General features: G+C 40.3%; 1 protein-coding gene across 3 annotated transcripts in view; it reads left to right on the top strand.

The window, feature by feature from the left end:
- The first annotated feature begins 14,147 nt into the window (after positions 1 to 14,147).
- Positions 14,148 to 23,993, top strand: part of ATP2C1 (ATPase secretory pathway Ca2+ transporting 1) — a 108,749-nt gene continuing 98,903 nt past the window's right edge. The window contains exon 1 of one of the 3 annotated variants that reach the window (XM_043540827.1): positions 14,148 to 14,338. In XM_043540827.1, the coding sequence (XP_043396762.1) occupies positions 14,249 to 14,338 (90 nt within the window). In that variant the 5' untranslated portion in view covers positions 14,148 to 14,248. The remainder of the gene's footprint in view (positions 14,339 to 23,993) is intronic. The other 2 variants (XM_043540831.1, XM_043540825.1) reach the window with 2 other exon arrangements.

The following is a 23,993-nucleotide window of genomic DNA, read 5'->3' as shown; positions in this document are numbered from 1 at the left end:
CAATGGTAAAATCATTTCCCTACTCCTGCTTCCCTATGTATATATCCAAGATTGCTTTAGCTCTGTTTGTGACAGCATGGCACTGGGCGCTCATGTTGTTGCTATTACTTCATTTATTATATTATTGTAGCAGAGTTGCTTATCCACTTTGACCCCAAGATCATTTACAGAATTGCTCTTTTCCATGATAGAGCCCTTCCCCTCCTGCCCCATTCTGTAGGTATGGCTTGCATTCCTTGTTCCTAGATATGTAACTTTTCATTTGGCTGTATTCAAATGTATTTTGTTTGAATGGGACCAGCATACCAAGCGATCCAGAACACGCTGTATGACTGCCTTGTCATCCTTATTTATCATGCCACCAAGCTTTGTGTCATCCACAAATTTTAGCAGCAGTGATTTTATATTTATTTCCAGACAAGTGAAGAAAATTTTTCCCTGACACCATGTCAATATCCCAAACAGCTATATAATGGTGAAGGGATCACAATATGGAATTAACTTCTCAGGGGGAAGTTTCACACATTAACAGTTCTTGCAAGAGAGAACGTTGTACTGTTGTTTTTTTCTTTCAAGCATTTAAAACTGAGTGAGTAAACCTGTTTAGCTTGCCCCATATTGCTTTGACTACAGCCTTTTGCTAATATAGATGTGGGTGTCTTAGCCTGTGGCTTGGCAAACATCCTAAGTTTTTGTATGATAGGCCTTCTTCCTGGATGGAAATTGCATGTGATGTGCTTTTTCTCCTGCTTCCCGTGAGCACTGTGCTCAAGAACGATGTTTGCCGTACAAATCCTACCCCAAAGCGCTCTTGTAGGCATTAGTGTTGGACAAGGAGCCTTATGAGTTGTCATACTTAATTTCTAATTAGCCCAAGGCATGAAAGCTGACATCATTGTTTAGCCCACACCGTCTCATGAGGAGAGAGGAATGATTTAAAGCAGGGGTTCTCAAACTTCATTACACCGTGACCCTCTTCTGACAACAAAAATTACTACACGACCCTAGGAGAGGGGACCGAAGCCTGAGCCCATATGAGCACCCCTGCCCGGGGCGGGGCAATTCCAAAGCCTGGTGGGGCCAAAACTGAAGCCCAAGGGCTCCTGCCCCAGATGGGGGGCCTGTACCCTGAGCCCTACCACCCAGAGCCGAAGCCCTTGGGCTTTGGCTTCAACCCCGGGTGGTGGAACTTGGGCTTTCGCCCCAGGGCCTAGCAAGTCTGATGCCAGCCCTGGTGACCCCATTAAAACGGGGTCGTGACCCACTGTGGGGTCCTGATCCACCGTTTGAGAACCGCTGATTTCAAGTAATCATTAGGAGCTGCTTGGTCCTGAAAACAGAACTCTCTCTTTCTCTTTATTCATAGCCCAGACAATTGCATTACATTTAGGGCTCGTTCCTGCAGTTATTATACAGACGAAACACAAGTTGATTTAAAAACTGTGCAATACACACTATCGCCTTGATTATCAGAATATAATGCCAGCCAATGAACAATTTCAGGTAACCGATGTTTTGATAATTCAGGGAATTTTAGGTCTAATTAATAGACATTGGGAGACAAGAACCCATTTTGGATAAGAGGAAGTTTTAGTTAATTGAATTTCAGAAAATCATGGTTACACTGTATGCATATCTCTTTAACTCAGTCTTTCACTTTATGGAGGACTTGTGGCACCTTAGAGACTAACAAATGTATTTGAGCGTAAGCTTTCATGAGCTACAGCTCACTTCATTTGTAGCTCATGAAAGCTTATGCTCAAATACATTTGTTAGTTTCTAAGGTGCCACAAGTCCTCCTGTTCTTTTTGTGGATACAGACTAACAGGGCTGCTACTCTGAAACCTGTCTTTCACTTTATGAAACGTTATTGAAATTCAAAGGATTATTTGAAAATAATTTTTCGTTTCTTACAGTATGACTCTTAACTGTCCTTGACTGCTAATCGTTTGATCGTTTCTCATTTCATTTCCAGAAAGTCATGTTGACAGCACATTTTCTTGCTTATGCATGCAAAGGGAAAGAAGAGGGGATAAGAGCTGTGTCTTATCACCTAAAACTACCCAGACACTGGAAACTTCACATGACAAATCATCACTTAGACTGACAGAGAAAATGTTTTTAGTTGTATAGTGGGGTGGTGGTGATCGCAGGGTTTGGTTTGGTTTTCTTCCCCGACATGATTTTGAAGTGTTTCAATATGGATTATAAAGTATATAAAAAAACCTTTTTGAGACCACTCTGCCATTGTCTGTCTTCAGCATTTCATACTCTTTTTATTTATTCTATTGCAATGTTTCCTAAAGGCTGATCGACACACAAACTTTCGCTAAATATCTAAATTAGTTGTAAGTGAGACCTCGTGTTATTTTGGTGCCATCCTGTGAGTGGACATTCTTATTTTGGTATAAGAGTGCCTATATTGATTTAGCTTATATTGGTGTTTTACTGACTTCAGCTAAATTGAAGTAGGACACCTTAATTCTGAAATACACAGACTTCCACCAAAGCAACAAAATGTGTCAATTACAACTACTTGAGGCTATATCCACATTACTATTTATGTTGGTATCATTTATATTATGGGGGGGGGGTAGTTAAGCCAACGGGAGAGCTACGCTAGAAAGCTTACAGCGGCATCACTCCCTGTACGTTCTCCAGTGTAGCCATAGGCCAAGGCCATGTCTACATGTACAGTGTTGCAGCGGCCCAGCTGCACCCATACAGCTGTGCCACTGCAGCACATCTGGTGAAGATGCTCTATGCCAATGAACGAGAACTCTCCTGTTGGCATAAAAAAACCACCTCTGTGAGAGGCGGTAACTGTCAGCAGGAGAAGCTCTCCCACTTACGTAGTGCTGTCCACACTGGTGCTTAGATTGGTGTAACTTATGTCACTCGGGGTGGTTTATTCACACCCTTGAGAGACCTAAATTATGTCAAGATAGGCTGTAGTGTAGACATAGCCTGAGTTATTTTGGTGCAAATTTATATGAGAATGAGGCTTACATTTTCTCTAGCCGTATTAGAATCTTTGGCCTACCTGCACCATAAAATACCTTCTAGATGAATTTTGTTTTCTTTTACTTGTTTTATAGAATGGAATTTTCCTTCCAGGGGCAGACTTTTCATTTTGTTTTTAAATTTGTGAATAAATTGGTGAGACTAATACCAGCAGCGTGAGCCAGGCATGGCCCAGGAATGTGCTATGCAAATTTCTACACAGAGACAATGCAGGATGCATTTCCTTAAGTAGTAAGAAAGGTCAGCGACGGCAAAGATTCTCAACAATCTAGCATATAACTATGCTGGAGCAAGTGAACAGCGAGTCATCAGGAAAAAATCTAGTAACCAACAGTGGCCATTAAAGATTGCTAAATACTGGTAGACTTGTTTGGGAATGATGAGGAGCAGTGCGCTGCTGTAAATGGGGCAGCATCTAGAGCAGGAGCTAGTGGTGCCCAGCCCCTGTGCAGCAAGCTTTGCCAAGCCTTTCGCAATCGGAAATGAAGTCATCTATGTCATTATTTCTAGGTAGCCCCTCGGAGCTTAGAAATCCAGAGAAGCGAGAGTGCTGGTAGTGAAGTTCCATGGCAAAGCTATTTTGACTGCAGTATCAAGATATTTTTAAGCTCTTAGACCAGAGGCATGCAGCAGTCTGCCACCACATCCTCAGAATGTCAGACAGATTATTTTCAAGAGTACAGCTAGGTTAATGAATGTTCACGTATGAAATGTGCTCAGAACATAGTCCTTGGATTAGAAACAACACATCCACCTCCTCACCACAATCACCTGCCTCAGGCCCAACCCAAGAAAAGAAATGGCCATTTCAGTTTTGCCTAAAAGTCAACACATCTGGACTTTGTTAGACCAGAAGGAAAATCAAATTCCAGGATGAGGCCCCATCACTGACATCACCCCTTTCCATCCACTTAGACATTCAAATCTAGGGACTGCATCCAAGAGCCCTACAACTGACCTTGACTGTAATGCCAGGAGGAGAGAGAGAGAGAGAGTTTCTCAGATACCCAGCAGGCAAGCCACATACCACACAAAGACATGGATTTCTGTTGTTAGCAAATAACTGCTGCCTGGAGAAGCAATCATTCTTGCTAACTTTTCTGTATTAAGTTGCATTGTTTTTCCAAACAATCATACCAGTGTGCAGCAAATTTTGGTTTTTCCTGACTCCTCCTATGTTTCCACAGACCACCCCCTCATTTGTGCTTTTTGGAGACACTTGCCTTGGAGCATTTTACGGCTGTAAGTTGGTATGACAACATACCACGTAGGAGGTTTGGGCTTGTATCAGAGGTCGGAGGCAGGTTTTATAGTATGTTGCTATGTTTTTTAATGTGCCAGTCATGGGAGTATGTGCCCCAAATTCCTGGCCTACAATAGCCATTCTATTCCAATTCTGGGCTTTTTCTGAACAGACACAGCCAGCTGTGCCTAAAACCATGGTCATTTTCTCTGACATGCGCAAATGGGAAGTAGGATAAGACCATCAAATATATTTTCAGAGGTGAAAGACCAGTATAATCATACCACGTCCCCCTTTTGCATGTATTTGATCTCATTCTGTTTCCTGGTACTGCAAAGTTTCCTTGAGTCTTTCTGGTCATTTTGAATAATTTCAATAGAGCAGTTTCAAAAATGCATCAGTGACTTAGGAACCTAAGTTCTATTGACTTTCAGTGCTTTGACCTTTTATAGTTAGTTTTTTCTCATCCGTTCTTGATCATTCTCTCTGTAAACAGATGTTCTTTTTCAAAACGGATTTTTGAAAAATATTTATTACAACTGTACATATTCTGTCGGTTATAGCCTTCCTTTCACTCTCCTAATGAAATTTATTGATGAATAAATCACTATGGGCTGGATTCTGCCTCCTTTTTGTATATTGAGTACCACCTTACTCCATGAGCAGTCTCACTGATTTCAGTGGAGTAAGGTACTATTCAACATGAGTGAAGATGTCAGAATCTGACCCTGAGCCATGGGCGTATTCTGCGAGTTCTCATTTACCTCTTTTGTTTCTGATAAAAACCTCTGGCTAACAAAATAATATCTAATCTGTTTCAAGACCAGATGATTACTGCATCCTAGTTAATATTTCATTATATTTGTGGCCTTTGAGTTGTTTTTGTCAGCCTCTTTTTCCAGCACTAATAAATAGCTGATAAAGCTCTCGGAGGAACTTTCCATTCATATAGTGAACCCAGTTTGTCCATCTTGTCCATTCTGTACTTCTGTTGTCTAGAAAGAGTCTAATATTTTGCCTTTTAAACTAGAATAGAAAGTTCTGGGTTCAGAAAAATCCAGGTGCTTCTTAGGTGAGGACTGGAGCTCTGACATTATTGCCTCATCTTGCAGTAATTTAAATCAGTGGAGATTTTGCTTCAATGAGAGCAAGATCAGCCCCTTCATGCAGTCATTTTGATACCCAAGCACTAGTCCTTATAAATAGCCTATCTGCTCTCCTGGAGCCAGATCCTCCCCTGATGCCATCCGATGCTGTTGCCATCCCATCAGAAATGGACATCAGAAGTGGTAATCTCTAGAATAATGTTGCAATGTCTGAAATAAAGATGGAGTGGGAAATCCTGACTCCTTGGAAGTTAATGAGAGTCTTTCCCTAGACATCAATAAGGGCAGGATTTCACTCTGTTTATGAAGAAATGTAATTTCAGAATCATAGCTCTGAAAATGACCGTATCTCCTTGTTTTAGCCACTAAAGTCCTGGTTTTTTATGGGATTTTCCAGTGTCTCAGGAACGTCTTTTTTTCATTTCATCAATCAAAATTATTTGGCTTATATATATTTGTATTGATATGAGAGAGAGAGAATGCATCTCTTTTCCATGCAGGACATGAAGTATTCACCACTGCCTTCCATCTTTGCCAGTCTCCTGCTGCAGTCTTAGCATTTTCCCAGGTCATTTTGATTGCTTTTAATTCTGCTTTTAGTGTGCATTTACACACACACACACACACACACGCACACAATATTTGTTCAGCACCTATTGCTATATAAAGTAGAGTTTGCTCTGTGTTTTCCAGACACAAACAGACCACTGTAATGAATGTTCAGTTCAATGAATGATGTTTGGAATGTAGAGAAAAGTCAGATGAGCGTAAACACGATCAAAGCTGTTCTTTAGCTCAAAGGGAGTGCTAATGATCCTTGTTCCGCGTTTCATGACCGATTTATTCAGAATATTAAGGCACTGAAAGAAATTCTCCACGCTGAGAAGTATGCACATCGTTGTTTGGGTCAGAAGCCGGAAGTAGTGACACTAACATGCATTATTTTAAAGTGCTACTTTGTCTTCTGTATGACTATTTCATGACCTTAAAAATGTTGTCACAAAGTGACCCATTCTTTGATTTTGAATATATAGCTACCCTAGGAAATGCTGTTATGTTATGACTTTTGTGAGAGGGTGTCTTTTTGGTATCCGTGAATGTAGCGCATCTCTAGACATTGGTTCATTGCTAAAGACATTTACATCCGACTTAACGTGGAATTGTGCCAGCATGTCTTCAGTAGACAAAAAATCTTTTTGGTATAAGAAATCTAAATTACTGATGTAAAAGCATAACATATGGTTCCATTTTTCAACCTCATTAACCCATCAACAACCAGCACAATCCATTCCCAAAGGTTCAGAAGCCTTTTTTCACATTCTTCTTAGTATTAGTGCTATACTGTATCCATTATATTAATATAGCACACGCAAGTATCTATCTACTCTACCAATCCCAGAACATCCTGCAGGGTTTTTATGTCAGCTGGACTGGTCCGTTCCTGATCTTTGCGGGGAGGTTGCAGGGCAGTGTTCTCACAATGGGGAATTGAGAATCCAAATAGGGATTCTCTGCACTCCATGCCAAGGATGCGTTGCTCAAACTACTCATTGCCCAACACATTCAGTAGGTAAAAGACCATTTCTGTGCATCACAGATTTGAAACTAGCCTAGGTTTATAGTGGCCAGAAGTTCTCAGTTTCTGATGGCAATACCATGACCTCTATGAAACGAGTTGATAGTGATATAATCCAGTTCCTAGTAGTCCAGTGTTCGCATAATTATTAGCATAATCACAAGTGGCATCACCTACAGCCAAAGACTGAATGGGCCTCAAGACTAAAGAAGCCTCTCACTTTCGAAGCAGGGTTTGGGAACAGTGATGTGGGGACATCTTCACTTGCAGCTGTTCACACTGTATCAGTTTGGTGGAGAAGGGACTTTCACGATTGGGGCTGGGACCCTGGCATGTTCACCATTACAAATTTGTTTTCAAAATACCTACAAGCAACCCACGACCACACAAATGTGTGAAGTGTCACGCTGTCTGGAGTGGCTCATGACTGAAAGTGCCAACCTCAGGGCAGCCTGCCAACAAGCAGGGCAGAGACCCCAAACTGGCTGTGTGTTCTGTAATTAGATTTCACCAACCCAGTAACAATTGTGAACTCCTAGTGCACTATACCGTGGAGTGCCAGACAGGCCCCTTGGGCATTCCAGTCTAGCTTGCCACCCAGGCAAGCAGGACTTAGTGATAGATGGTTGCTCTACACCAAAGATCAGAATATATTTAGGTTACTCCCAGTCCCAAAGGACCAGTCACTTACCCCAGATCACTTTGTACCTTAGATCTCATGCCAAAGACAATGCTTGCAGATAGTTAATAAATCCTAAGATAGTTTACTAAGAAAAAAATAGTGTTATTAAAAGATTAAAACAGGCAAGCATATCTACACAAATGAGTTACAGTTACGGTGTCAAAAGGTGACAGACTTGTAGAAATCCGTCAGCTCCGAATGCCTTTCAGGGCTCACCCAGGTTGACTGTGGGGATCTCTGCTTCTGTTCCATAGCTCCAGCCCTGAGAGAGTCCAAACAGCAAAAAAGATGAACAATTTTCTTGTCAGCTATTTTTATTTCCTTCTTCCAGAATTCAAGCTAATGGGCTGTGCCCTTTTGCACAAAGCTTGTTCATGAGTGTAAGGGGGCAATTAACAAAGTCTTTGCATTGAGATGTCCTACAATGGCCCATTTAGTTTTGATAGGCCTTCTTGATGGGCAGGAGATGAGCCTTCCTCACTGGATTCAGTTTCAGAGCAAACTTTTTTACAGTTACAAAGGGCTTGTCTACACATACAGCACAGCGCATCTGGTGAAGATGCGCGATGCCGATGGGAGAGAGCTCTCCTGTCGGCATAATAAAACCACCTCTGCAAGAGGCAGTGGCTAGGTCGGGGGGAGAAGCTCTCCTGCCAAAGTAGCACTATTCACACCACACTTACGTTGGTGTAACTTATGGTGCTCGGGATGGGGTGCGGGGGTTATTCACACCCTTCAGTGACATAAGTTACACCAACATAAGATGTAATTTAGACATAGCCAAAGCAAAAACTTAAATATTACCTCATAGCATGTGATAAAGGGAGTATCAGTGAGATCAATGCAGGCAGCAATTTACCCTCATTTCATAAAGTCTAAACACTAAACACATTGTTATAAGTCCAATACTCGTCTTAACTAGAGTAACATACAGGTGAAACACACTGGTTTCCAGTGATGAATTTGTCAGCACTCAGCTGAGGCCTAAAGCCTTGGCAAGAACTGGCACCTGGTCTGCCAGCATCACATAAACCATACACAAATATTGTAATGAACACAAAAACAGGGACTTTACAAACAGGATTCCTTGACACTAAAAAGCATTGACATTTATTTTCCCATTAATGTGTTCATATAATTCCAGTTACTGGGAGTTGTGTGTGAACATCAAGAGAAACTATACCTCAGACTTTTCATTCCTGTAATACAGGATATAGAAAAAATAAATATAGATGTTTCAAATCTTCTGACTACCCAGGTAGATAATTCAAAGATTAGGAAAGTGTTATTTTCCTGTATTATTAATAATTCATTAGTAAGATTGTGTAGTACATTTATGTACAAAATCTAACATATCTTGGTAGCAGGGAATACAGTGTGGGGTTTTTAAAAGTCAGCTTGAAGATTATTATTTAAAAGAGACTCAAAGGCTTAGGAAGAAGATATGGATTTAGCTCCCTGGAGATGATAAGGAAAAATTGCATTGAGAAAACAGAGCAAGAGGTTAGTTTACTGCACTCTGGAAATGGCTGATATGAAAAGCAAAAGAATAGTAGTAAATCATAAGGTAATGGAAGCGAAAAGTCATTCAGTGAAATGCCCTGGAAAATTAAATGGAAGGAGGAAAGTCATGTTTTATACACAGGCATTGTGAGTGTACCGAGTGATAGACTAGTGTGCTGGCAAAAGGGCTTTAAGCAGAAGCAGAACATACTGGCCCTTCAGATGCCCCACAAACTGCCAACCTGCCGCCAGCCTGCATCCTGTGCTGTTGGATTCTGGGGAGCTATTACAAGCGGCACACCCTAAATTTTCACATGCTAAAATGAGGATAGGCTTAATTCTTCACCCTCAAAAAAAAAAAATAAACAGCATTACAGCTGAAGATCATTTAACAAGCCTGCTGTTCTGTGGCACAGAAGTCCTTAAAGTGACTCTTCTAAAAATGAAATGACAGTGTGAGTGTGGAATGAGGTCTTGTTCTCTACCATTACTATAAAGAAAGAGGAATTACTGCGTGCTCCTAGTATCCGCCTCCTGCATCAGAAGGGGGAGTGGGCATCTAGTAAACCTCTGAAGAGGCCCTTTGCAAGAGTAGGGGAGTGAGAACTCTGCCCCTCAAGAAGAAAGCTGTTGTTGGAGGTAAGTGAAATAGGTGGGTGGGGGGAAATTTTTGGTTCTAGGGATCATGCCAGTTCTTACTGTACACAGTCTAGTCTGTCCATCCATCATTTATAGCTCCCTGAAGAATTAGGTCAAGGGAGAGGGTCTTTGAAAAGCTCCTGTGACAGCATAATCTATGGAAAGGGATGAGAAATATTTAGTTATATGGCAAGTTTCACAAAACATTTGTGACCAGTGCATAACAACAGTACATTTTAATCCACAGTATGTCCATTCCCATTGCAGATATATTGGGAAATCAAAATGCAACAACAAGAAAATCCCTATATTATGGTAGCAGCTAAGACATGCTATTGTTGCCCTTGAAATAATTGGTTTATCTCACCACTACAACATTACTTGTTTTTTTAATTCTCCCTGTGGACTTGGGAGTTACTCAGTTTTTTATGAACTACTACATTTATATCTTGATTAACACAGAAATAGCCAGTTTGTAAACTGATCTTTTTTCAAACATGTCCGTATTAAAATACTTTCTGATTAACATACACCATAATGTATTCTCCCATGCAAACACTATTGTGTATAGAAATGAAAGGTTTCTAACTGAGGCATTTGTGCATGTTTATTGTAACATATTAATCATAAATGGGAGGCAGCCAAGAGAAGGCCTTCTCCAGTGAAACAGGAGGTTACAATGCTGATTATGTTCTCAATGATAAGTAGCACTGATTGTGTTATTAATCTTCTCATTTATTCTCTGAAGATATTTCCTTCCAACATAATTTCTACTGATATTATGCAATTTACTGCCCTTTTTTATGTAATCAAAATTTTGGCTGCCAAGGCTGATGACGCCAGGACTGAAAAAAAAGGAAAAAGGAAAAGCAATTTGATTCTCCAACCCATAGAGGGCAGCCACTCCATCATACCACTCCTTAAACTTCCTTTACGTTAGAGTCTTCAGGGCAGGAGCTTTGTGTTTCCAGGTGAAGATAACCAAGTGAAATCATTCAAAGCATGTGACCGTACTTAGAGATAGTGGATCAAATTCTGCCCTCAGCTACACCTATGGCTCCAATAATAACGTAGTTGCACTATGATAGCATTTTTTTTATTAGAGACTCTCAAAATCTTCACAGAGTGGCTAATAATTATTATCCCCATTTTATAGATGAAGAAAATTAGATACAGGAAGATTAAATGACTTGCTTAAGGTGACACAGTAAGTTAGTGACAGAGTCAGGAATAGAACTTAAATCTCTTGACTCCCACCCTCTTGCTTTTAAAACTGGACAATGTTACCTCCATTCACTGGGTGTGGATGAGGACAGACTTTGGCCTACTATGCCAATTAGTTGAACTATTAAATAAGAAAGACAATGCTAAAAAACCCATATGAATAATTGTGGATAAAGGAGAACAGTTTCCTATACAGCCCTTTTCTGAAAGCTTGGGACAACACTAATAGAAACATCAACAATTCCATCACACTTCATTACACACTGTCAAATATTCCATAGGTCCTGCATGATCCTGTTGAGACTTCACAAAGATACGCTGCTGAGGATTATTGGAGGGGCTGAAAGACTGAAGGTTGTGATTCTAAGTAGACATGATTGGGAAAGTCTGGGAATTTGTACACATGCCTTCTCCATACATTCTGGGAATAACGGTATAATCCAGCCTGTCTTGCTAGCGATCCATTGAAGAATGCACCTTCATTTAGGAATTTTTCTTGACTTCTCTATGGACAAACATGGGCCCCAATCCTACAGTGGGGCATACCTGTGCAAAGCTCCTTGCAGGATGGAGGTCAGAATGGAAAAGTCCATACATTCCAGCAATCACCAGATTTTTGTCAAACTATGGGATGGTTCATAGCTTGAAAAAAGTTAAAGAATATGGAGAACTTTGCCGCTGGAATCTGCTCATCCAATATGCCTCATGATTGACAAAGGAATACCTGCCAAAATCTGTGTTTATTCTTTCTTTTCTTCCTTCCTTCTAAGAGAATTTTAGGCTCAATGAAAGATATCAGACTAACTGCCCTGACCAATGATGCCTTTGCCCACAGAACAGATAGTTCAAGATGCATCACACTGTTCTGTCAATGTGCTTCAATGCTTTGGGGGAAGGACTTCCTCTTAATAAGAAAATAATCCACTGTATGAACATTCAGTCCTTGGCTGTTCTGTGGAGACTGTGAACAAAGGTCCCCAGTTACTGGGAATTGTGCATGATGTGGAGTTATGTGCACTGAAACCACTGGCTTATTTCACCCAGCGCTTCAGATGGTAATGACTTTCAGTTACCACCTGAAGCCGGATTTGAGCAAGTGACCTAAAGTTGTAAGGCTCTGTACTGCATTACTAACCCCTCTGCTGTCATAATTATTCAGCCTATAAGTAATAGAATTTTTCACAATTAGAATCTGCTCTCTGATGTGGTACTCCGATTCTTTTTCTTTTAATTTAAAACTCCTTCATTCATTGACTCACATTCTTCCTACCACAATTAAATTTCCTGTCTTTCTTTCTAACTGTGTTGTCTTCAGTATGCTCAGCTTTTGGGAACTCTGATTCTCTGCCTCTACATTTTATGATTTTCCATCATGTTACATCTCATCTCAAAACCTATCTTTTAATATGTCTAATGAAATGATGTCCCTTTTCTTGCTTTTTTAAAGACCATTATTTTGTTCACTTAAATACCACCAAATGTTGATTCCCCGTTTCTTTTGTAAATTGGATAGTGTTTTCTTTGATGACTGTATCCTCCTGTTTTCCTTCCCCAGTACTGTGAATTCAAGGCACTGTATGTATGTACATATAAGGAAAGCAAGAAGAAACTCCGGAATGGACAATTGTGAAATAGCTGTCCACAAATGAAGTTTCTTTCTAATCCTCTCAGCTGGCTGTTGGCCTGTGCCCCAAAGCATGAAGATTTCTATCCCCGACATAAAACATGGTGTCCCAGTGAATTTAAAACATGGATGTTATTAGCGGTGTAAATGTCCAGTCCTCTTTTGAAAGCTACTAATTCCTGGCCTCAAGATGACTTGTGTCAGAGTTCCACATGTTAATTATGCAATGTGTAAAAAAGCATCTATTTTATCAGTTTCAAATGTGTTATAATTTATTTCTTTGTTACTGTTTTATGAAAGTGGCTTATTAAGAGCCTACATTTTCCCTTCTCTATTTTATATGCCTCTTTCCTTTCCCTTATTATTCAGCTCCTCTCTGAACATTCCCAGCCCTTTCATCTCTCTTCATATGGAAGTCTTTCTATGTCTCTGATCATCCATCCCTCAGCTCTTTGTATTTCTGCTATTTGTTTTTTAAGATAGGATGACCAGAACTGGATATGGTACTCCAGATCAGACATACCACTGATTCATAGAATTGAACATAGTGGGGAAAATATTGCGACTTCCCATTCTTTACACATGCTGACATTTTATTTGCTTTTTTTGACCATTGTTGCACATTGAGTTGGAACCCCATTGCTTGCTATATTGGAAAATGATTGGCTAAAGCACCAGAGAATATGCTGTTGGGCAGGAGATTGGCCTATGTGACTTAAGCCCTTTTTTATCTTTATGCTCCGTGATGGTACATCCTTCTCAGCACTACAGAGCTATGGCACCAAAACAATTGCCAGTTACATTCCAATCCCAGAGCAACTTTTGCAGGTGCTCTGAAAGGGAAAAAGAACAGCTTGCTATACAGACAGATACTAAACAGTAGGCAGCTAGAAAAATCCTTTTTTGATTTATAAGCAGAGCAAGAAACATTTTTCACAATAAGTTTTCTGAGTCGTACTGTACTTTAAAACATCACTCTTCTAGTCAAACTTTCCCCCATTAATATTATGAAATTCAGGGGACTGTTAGCAAAGCCTTTCTTCTGTTTCTCTCTCTGGACTATCATGCTGCTTCCTCTCACTGCTTTATGAAGTTTTCTTACTGATTCTTCCCCTTCTCTGAGCTGAAGGGAAATTCGCTTGAGAGCTAGGTCTGCAAAAGGCTAAGACATACCAAGTGGCACCTGATTTGCACAGGTGCTGAGCAGCCTCAGGTTCTATTGATTTCAGCTGGACTTTTGTGTGTTCGGCCCTTCTGAAAATCAGGCCCTTAATACCTGGCCCTTGGTAGCTGGCTCGTAATGAGATGCCCCCTTTCCAATTACACATTTGCTTCCCATTAGCGCCCATGTATCCCATCATTAATTGAACACACGCTGGCTAACACAGGTTAAAGTCTTTTTGATGGATTTACATTGTTACTTTTCTGGGTTTGTTGATCTCAGGCTGTCTCAAACCTAAAGGTTTCCATAAAGAAAAGAAAAAAATAATGATGTCTAGCAATCTTTTCCCTAATCTACAGGTCCTGCTATGTCCCTTTAAGTGGCAGTCAGACTAGCCCAATCTGACCTTTTATAAAGGCAGCATTGCAAACCTCTTCTGCTGTGTTAGCAGTCTTATCAAAGGCCATGGTTTCAGGGGAAAATCTGAAGGGGCAGCTCCTTCGGAGAAGGAAGAGAGGAAGTAAAGTTGATGAGCAAGAGAAGATGGGAGAAGAGGTTAGTTATTTTTTGTTCTTTGCTTCATTTAATTTGGTAGCCAGTGGCAAAACCTTTCTCATGGTTTCTAGCTTATGAGAAAACTTGCTAGGGACCCTCTTCAAACAAGCGGGGTAGCTTGAGGGCTGCTGGAAGGTCACATTTCTGTTCTTGTGAATTTTAAGGTCTGCCTTTCTGAAGAAAGGGACGCAAGCAAAGGAAAACAACATAAATCTTTCAGATTACATCTCAGAAACTCCTCTAGGCTTTTCACTTCGTTGAAATAGATCCCTGGGAACACTGTATTCCTGCTATTGTGGCATGAAGCAAATACTCAAGAGCTTGGTAGCCACAGCAGGGGCTAGGTTTGAAAAGGAGCCCAGCTGCTCTTTAGGCCCCAAACAACAAGAACCAGATTTTCAAAAGTACTCCACGCTTGGTATCTCCCCATGTAACATTGATGGCCAGACTATCAAATGAGCTTAGGGCCAGATTTTTAAAGGCATTTAGGTGCCTAAAGATGAAGATAAGCATCTAGTGGGATCTTCAGAAGTCCTCTCTAGATGCCTAACTCCCAGTGATTTCAATGGGAATTAGGTGCCCAGGTGCTTTTGAAAATCCCACTAAGTGCTTATTTGCGTTTTTAGGCACCGAAACACTTCAACAAATCTGTTTCTTTGTGCCCACAATGCAGAGTTCTTTTGACAATCTGGTCCATTATTTTGGTTCCTAAGTGAGAGCTGAATGCCTTGAAAATCTGGCCTTGTGTGTTTCCTATTGTTCCCCCTGTAGTCTGGCTTTCCACAGGTCCCATTCCCTCCTTTGGTAAGTAGAGCCTCTGCTAAAGGCAAACAGTCCAGTTTTTTGGCTACTGTATGCAAATATCTCCCACTGAAGTCAGTATTGCTGTAAAATTGTGAGTAGGGTGACCAGATTCGCACAGTGAAGAACACCACCAGTTTTGGGAGGGTACTGTGCAGGCGGTGGGTGGGAATTTGAAGAGGATTGGTAGCTGGGCAACTGGGCACAAGGGGGATAAAAGTCTCCACTCTGTTCTCACCCAAATGACGGTCTTCCTTGACATTCTTCTATCGGCTATTTACAGCACTTTGAGTCCGTATGTCTGATTTCATGTGTAGGGGAGGCTGTCTTGAGGACTTGGGTAGAACAATGACTTGCTGAGAAGTTTAATTGAGTTGGGTAGAAATGGGCATTGTAACAACACAGGACAGAGCTTGGAGGCGTGGGGGAAAGGGATTGTCCTAGAGATGCACAAAAGCTAAGACGGCTGTCAATTTCACATGTGCACTGTGGGGCGGGGGAACCCAGCTCTATTAGGGTGTCAAAATAGACACATACCTTGTTCTCAGGGAAATAATTAGATGTTTTGTTTTCTCTTCAGAAAAGGCTAGTAGCCTTTGGCCTATTTTATACGATTGGTAAACAAAGAAAAGACAGTGGATTTGCTTTATCTAGCTCTAGTGTGGTTTTTCATTCCATTAAAAATGGAAAGCTACAAAAACAAATCTCTGGTTCAGAATACTGTAATGTGAATACAGAAGTGGTTGGATCCTAATCCAGGCATAATTATTAACAGTAAACCATCAAAATGGGGAGAGTAATATCAGCTGAGATCCACAGGGTTTGGTGTGGGTGCTAATTAACAAATATTAATTAGCTTTTCCATTAAACAATCTGGAGGATCAAATAAATTATACCTTGATCGGATTTGTAGAGGCTTGGCTGAAGCGACAGAATAATTGATCTGGAGATCTTAGCATAAGAGGCACATCTAAAAAGAGTGAGATTTTAATTTAGATAAATGTTAAACAATACACTGGGGGGATGACTCTCAATACAAGTATAAAATGTAGACTGCTGATTATAGAGCAATAATACAGAAATGAACCCAGGATAATGGATAAAGTCTGGGACACAGAACTCCCAGCTACTATGAAATGGTAAAAAGGCAAATGTATGCGATCAAGACAAGCACATGACAGCCCTTTACTGTGTACAACAATGGTGGCCATAATACTTCTATGTGCTATAGCAAGGCTGTAGACAGTTTAACACTTTTATAGGAAAGGTCTAGAACATAAAGTAGAATCCAAAGATGGGTGACAAATGACTAACTATGGCAGCTGGGGAGAAATTAAAAAGACATGATATGTACAAGTGAGCAACAAAACAAAAGAAGCTCTGACAACTGTCAAACATTTTTTATTTTTTGGTGACAAAGAAGGGTGAACAGGGTTTGTTTCTGGTGGTGATATTTTGAATACCCGTGCATAATATAACATATAATATAACTTCACCTTCTATCTGGGACTTGCATGCCCCACACCCCATCACCATTCTATTTGACCACCCCCCAAGTATTTTAAAACAGAATAACAATCTCTTCCTTCCCAGCTTGTGGGGGAAGGGGAGAGGGGAAAGTGTGAGGAAAATGAGTCTTGAGTTTAGCTCTGAACATAGTGAGGCCCGTTGGTGGGTATTCTCATCTCTTGTAGGAGTGAGTTCATAGAGGTCCTGGGGAAGTTCAGTCTCCCTTACACTTGAACCACTCCTCTTGGTCAACATGTTCCCCTGGAATAGTGAATCTGATTTTCTTTGGAGGAGAAGTTGGGTATCTCTTAGCAGCACTGTTTCTATAGCAGTCATGGGGACAGTGGTGCTGCCAAATAGTATCATGCTAGCCATTTGCAATTAGATACATACACTGTGCATGTTATTTCTGGAAGGGCACGGGTGAGTGCCTTGACATACATATGTATGCGCACATAGAGTTTAAGCTTGAAATTAGATGAAGGTTTCTAACCATCAGAGGAGTGAAGTTCTGGAACAGCCTTCCCAGGGGAGCAGTGGTGGCAAAAAACTAACTGGCTTCAAGATTGAACTTGATAAGCATATGGAGGGGATGGTATGATGAGACTGCCTACAATGGCATGTAACTGATCTGTGACTGCTAGCAGCAAATATTTCCAATGGCTGGTGATGGGACACTTGATGGGGAGGGCTCTGAGTTACTAGAGAAAATTCTTTCCCAGGTATCTGCCTCTTGGGTCTTGCTCACATGCTCAGGGTCTAACTGATCGCCATATTTGCGGTTGGGAAGGAATTTTCCCCTGGGTCAGATTGACAGAGATCCTGTGGGGTTTTTTTCACCTTCCTCTGCAGCATAGGGTACAGGTCACTTGCAGATTTAAATTAGTGTAAATTGTGGATTCTCTGTAGCCAGGAGTCTTTAAACCATGATTTGAGGGCTTCAGTAACTCAGCCAGAGGTTAGGGGTCTATTTCAGGAGTGGGTGGGTGAGGTTCTAGAGCCTCCAATGTACAGGAGGTTAGACTAAGGCCAGAAGAGACCATCATGATCATTTAAAGTCTATAAAAAAAACTCAGATGTTGCATTTCAGTGATTGTAATGTCTGTCTTTCAGTAAAAGTAAATTTTAATTTACACTTTTAAGTATATCCACAAGTTTAGGATGAAGTTTTTGCCTTTCAAAAGTAAACAGGAAGTAGACTGTGGTTTAACCAGATGCAAACAAATCATGCTGATAGGAACAGAAAATGTTAAACCCTACACTAACATTCTGTACTAGAACACAAGCCATTTTAATCAAAGCAATATATGAGAAGGAAATTATCTGCAAACCATACTTCTTGCACTCTGGGTCTGGGGACCGTTGTGTCCCTTACTATTTGTTTGCACTATAGTTGTGTCGAACAGAACCAATCAAAGATCAGGGTCTGTTGCACTAGGCAGTCTACAGACTTCAGTTTAAAAAAAGAGGAAAAAAAAAAAAAGTTCCTGATCCAAATTTATGATCTAGGTTGTTACAACATAAATTGTGTGGATGAGACAAATAGGGTAGGCAGGAGAAGAAGATAAAGCAAGGAACAGCCCACTACCATTGGCTAGTATTGTTCTATAGGTACTGTGGCAGAAGTGAATCTTTGTATGTCACTCATTTCCTTACCGTGTAAGCTCCCTGTGGTAGAGACAGTGTCTCTAGGTTTGTACTTACAATTTATTTTATTTACATTTATAGAAAGGCCCTAAAAAGAAGTGCTTGTTCTTCCACAATAGGGTCCTGATCCTGATTGGGGCCTCTGGCTGCTATTGCAATATAAACATTTTAATGACAATAATAAACTTCAACTTGCAGTTCTCGATAAATGTTGAGAATCTAGTTCCCCGGTCTGGACCTTGACTTATACTGTGCTAGTTGAACAAAATGGAGTAATGTTACTCTTGATAGTGGATGTCAGCCCATTCTGGGACTGATCGGTTTATTCTGCATTATTTGCTGTTGTCTGAACCAAATAATGGATCAATATTTCAGTATAAATGTACTGATTTCTCCTCCCCCCCCCCCACTGCCCAGTCACGTTGAAACATAAGTTTATTTCCTTTATATATCTATTGTGGGGCTTGAGACCACTGGATAACAATGAGAAAAGATCGTATTGAACAGCAACAAGTAACTGGTTTTCAGATGACATAATCTAGTTTGCGGGGAAAAATAATAAAGGAGAAAAGAGAGCCTTTCACCAGAAACTCTTGCATTAACAAATTCTGACAGTGGTATATGTTGAACTTGTCTTTACTTTCCTTAGCTTGTAACACTTTTTGTTAAAGAAAAAAAAAAAAAGTAATAAAATATGCATCACTAGTTTATTCATGTGAATTGTACTTGCCAAGAAAGCTAGTATAACACTGCATAATTTCATCTTTTTATATGTCCCTTAAGTGTCTAAGGGGCTATTAAGAAAAATTGTAGAACTGTGATCCTGGCTATGGTGAAGCTATCCAGCAACAAGATGACACTGCTTCCTACGCTTTCAGAGCTCCAGCCATCTGGATTACTGCTGATGTCTCCCCTTGTGCTCAATAAATACCCATCTGTACCATACACAGAAACTGGCACACGTGGCTTACAAAGGATTAATGTAGGCATGTCCTGAAACAAGTCCACACACAGGAGGCCCATCACCCTTGGAGGAAAGCATATTGACTTGTTAAGGTATTTCAGGGCTGTGAAAACAGGCAGTTGTTGGTTCTGGAACGTGGTATATTGTTCAATGTATTTCTGTCCTGTCTAGAATACTATTGCTCCTTTGCTCTTACAGGAGCTAGGTCACAGTAAAGAGGTCGTGTGGAACCCTTGTGTGCAAAGTCTATCTTCACCCACTGTGGAAGAGCAGTGTTAAAGCAATTCTAATTCTTGGAATGAGGGAACCACTTGCGTTGATGGCTTTATTATTCTTACTCTGAGCATGAGCCCTGGGCTTACCATTGCAGAATACCTACAACAACGATTCTATGCTCTGACATACCAGCATTAATACGTTTCCTCTGGGTTTGCAGCAACACATGTAATTACTTGAGGTTGCCAAATACACTAATCCAGTTTTCCTTTTCTCCACTGTTGAGGTGGGCAGGCTAGTTGCATAAATGACAACATCTTTGATAAAGAGAAGTCGCATTTTTGACTTGGAGGGACTTCAGACCAAAGTGGGGGCATGCGATGTGTTGTCCAGGATGTCCCTCTCCGGCTGGCATCTTTGTGCATGTGAAACTGGAATATCACCTTGAGTGGGCCCATTGCCATCCAAACAGAGGGGCTGAAGCATAAGCAGCCAAGCAGTCATTTAGGAACATAAAATGCATTCACCATGGGCAGGATTCCAAATATGAAATAACAAAATGGCTGTTTGTGCGGCATTTCCACACCGAGAGCAGAGGGATGCCACAGCTAATCACTTATGTGCTGGATTCATAGGCAGTCTTTGAGTTACTGGGCGGTGCTCTGTTCCACCCCATTCCCCCGAGCGCACCCTGCCCTCTCTCCTCCCCCTACCCCACAGGCACAGAGTCCCCCAGACTTGGATTTACAGTGTGCTGTAGACATAGCCACAGAAATAGCAAAATATTTCTATCAAATGGATCAATTTCTACTGAGATTCTCACACTAAAGAAATCAGTTCTTGTGTTCTGTAGACTTCAGTGCGCAGAAGGCCTAAATATTTCTAGTTAATTAGTCCTTGGTTGCTGTATTGCTACTACCCAAATCCTAGTCTTTACTTGAATGCCTAGTGAATTATCAAAGTTTACCCGAATAAGGACTGAAAGTATTTTGCTTGGTAAATTCCTATTGACTATAGAGTGTTCTGAGTAAAGACTGCAGGATTTGTCTGATTAGCTTGAATAAGCACCTAACCCCTCCCTTCAGCATTACAAGAATTTTGTCGCTTCTAACAGTAATTCTAAAAGCAGAGAATCCTATTTAAGATATTAAACTGAAAAGTCTTTCACTGTTTTTTGACATAAAAGACAAAAGAATTCTGCTACTCATTTGATCAAATTTATATATTTGAAGGGTCTGGGAGGAAGGGGAATTCAGTAACTTGAAAGAAAATATGATTGAAGGTATTACTCCAAATGAAGGTGCTAGTTGCAGCCTAAGCTTTATATGAGCTTAAATTGTTATGCACTATAACCAGCATTTGTGACATCCAGCAGTTCCATATTAGAAAATGGAGAATAAAGTAACACGTGGATTTGAGATTGATAAATAAGATTCTCTGTGGAACAAAAGTGAAATCAGACCTTGCAGTTGATGGAATGCAGCTGGGGGCGGGAAGGGGAGAAATACATGCTAGAAACTGTGAACTTCCAAACTATTTGCTGGAGCTAAACAAGTTTTAAAAGGAATTAGGATTTAACTTCTGCAGTGAGGGGGATGGGAAAGTCACCAGCTATCTAATAGCTACAGCAGAATAGTTTTACTAGAAATAGGATCATCAGATCGCTGCCGGAGAAGTGACTTTTATTCTGCGTGACTGCCCAGCTCATGCTGTCCTTGTGGCATTTTAACACTGGTCATTTGTTGTACATACTGCATTTGATCTTCTGGTTATCACCAGTTACACTGCAGAAAAGGGTGTGAGCAAGACTAGCCCCTTGTAAAGAGCGGTAGTCCTTAGAAAAGATGCATTCACATTTCAAATTCCAGCCTGGGGAGTTTATTTACCAGTGCCCTAAAGAGAAGAATTGTCTAGCTGACTTTAATTATGGATAATCTACTGCATAAATATCACTTATCCTATTTCCCAGAGCTTCTTCTCAATGCAATTGGGAAACTTATATTAGCACTGAAAGAAAAGAGGACTCAAGAAAAGGTAAAAAGAAAAACCTCTTCAGCTGTAACCTCATAGACAGAATAGAATACCAGGGTTGGAAGGGACCTCAACCCCCTGCTCAAAGCAGGACCAATCCCCAGTTTTTGTTTTGTTTTGTTTTTTTTTTTGCCCCAGATCCCTAGATAGATCAATTAGCTTGTGGGAATCTGAAGTTTAGGTGTAATGATTTCTAAAGTCATTGTTCCTTTATGGCAGCTGTGTTTTATAGCTTCACAGGAACTATGTAGCTTTTTGTGAGGGGGAAAACTGGCCACTTTAGCCAATAATGTGTAGCTTTAAGGTAACTACTGAACACTTACAGCAGTTAGAGCCTGAGTCCATAAAGCTTTTTAACAAGTCCTTGCCCGTTTGGTAAGGATCGCAAAAAAAACCCCACGCATCATTTCTGTATTGAACCATATTTATAGCCATTTCAGTTCTTGACTCACTGCCTCTATTCAAGCTAGCTGAATGAATGTTTGATTCACATTTTTGATAGTTTTGAATCTACTTGCTATGCTAATAGAAGTGTATTTAGACATCTGAAATTATTTGTGTATGAGAGAGAGATGGATGTTTGCCATAGCTTTTGCAGCTGGCAACAAGCTTGCTTACTTGCTGTCTTAATGTTGTAAGCAAATCGAGCCACTCAGTAATGCTAATGTGCACATCTGATCAGTTCAGACCAATGTTTAGTCCCCACTTGAAGCAGATTTCTGCCAAAGAAAAGGTGGGATTCTTACCAGTAGGTTTATAACATAATTTACGAAGCCTTCTGATGTGAGTTTCATGATTTTCTAAAAAAAATTTTAGAGCAATGCAACTAATTTTAGAAATGTAAAACTGTTAGTCAACTCTGCTGCTAGTTAAAGGATGGGAAGGGAGTTGGGGGAGACATGGGGTGAGTGTGGAGTTGAAGCTACACAGCTGACAGTGTCATTATTCAATATATAATCAATATCAAGGTATGTGGTCAGCATTCACGAGATGCCGGTACAACAAGCTGAAATCATTCATTCCTGTTAAACCTATTCTTTGTAAAACACTGTTAGTCATAGCGCTCTTGACTCAATGAAAGATCAGCAGACAAAAACGATGCATTCCTTTCAATATAATATTTTGGACAAAAATACCAATGCTATCATTTCGAAGAGAAGAAACTACTTTTGACAGGTGATGTTTTCCCCTCTCACTAATGTTTTTACAATAGCTAAAAATCCCAACTATGCATAGAAAAAAGAATAGCTTGTGTTTTCTGATTGGTTTAGTTGGCATATTTATGAGGTGATAGTCAGCAAAGGCACGTTTCCTTTTATTTACTCTAAAAACACTAACTCCGTTAAGTTGAGTGGAATGCCGGTTGTGCTGTATGGATTGCCACACAGTGTTTAGAACAAGTTTTTACTTCTGAAGGCCCCATTCCTTTTTTCTAGCAGTGTAAATACTTAGGATCTGTTTGCTTAGGAGAGCTTTTGGGAACAAGCCCGTTCTTGCATAAATATTGCCAGTGGTTTGCTAATCCCACTTTTTTAAACTTGCAGGCAGTTGTTTCACTTATTCTGATCTCAACTTAATTAAAACTCCAGATCAGAATGACTGATAAATTCCTGCTACCGGGGCTTTATTTCACATCTGGAGATTCCTGCCCTTCTAGTAGGGGACGCTCCCCATACACGTGTGGAAGTGGAATGGAAGCATGTATGCAGGTTTGTAGACTAGTTAACTATTCACTTTGAATCATTCAGAGAAGATTTTGCCTGAACACTGAACTTGACTGTAGCTGTTCTCTACCTAATTCTAAAGAGTCTCAAATGACCAGATTGATTGACTGGCATGAAGGCAAACTGCAATGGCTAACTTATAGTTCAATTTCATAATGAAGCTTGTTTGTAGATCTGAAATATTCAAATACAAAAGCCTTTTAGATGCAATATACTTTTGGCACTACAGCTCGAAACACTGGGGGAAACTATCCATTCCATTGAAAGAAGCATTCATAGTCTCATTCAACTTTTTAAATCCCAATTATGAAGCTGTATTTATATAAAATTATATACACTGCTGTTCATAGTCTTTTTTTATATTGTCCTGCATTATGTTGTGAATGCAGTATGTTGTATGACTACTGTTCACTGGGATGTCAAGAAAAGATGTGTATTCCAAGACCCTCTTCTATTGATTTAACACTTTAAATGAAATAGAACATTAAAATAGATTGATCAGTTTCAGGCTGAACTTAGCTTTACGTGATTATGTTACTGAGCTACTCCTCAAAGGTTGCCTGAAAACTTTAGGGAAACTATTTCCTTTTGATAACACTAAAGCTGTTCCAGTGCCCGTGATAGAATTAGACCTGAACCACTTCAGTAAAAAAAGCTATAAAATGTATACTCTCTAGAGCAGTGGTTCTCAAACTTTTGTACTGGTGACCCCTTTCACATAGCAAGCCTCTGAGTGCTCTGCGCCCCCCTCCCCTATAAATTA

Source organism: Chelonia mydas, chromosome 2, assembly GCF_015237465.2.
Source record: "Chelonia mydas isolate rCheMyd1 chromosome 2, rCheMyd1.pri.v2, whole genome shotgun sequence".
Classification (NCBI taxonomy): domain Eukaryota; kingdom Metazoa; phylum Chordata; order Testudines; family Cheloniidae; genus Chelonia; species Chelonia mydas.
Note: the sequence above shows the minus strand (reverse complement) of the source record. Positions and strands in the feature narration are given on the sequence as shown.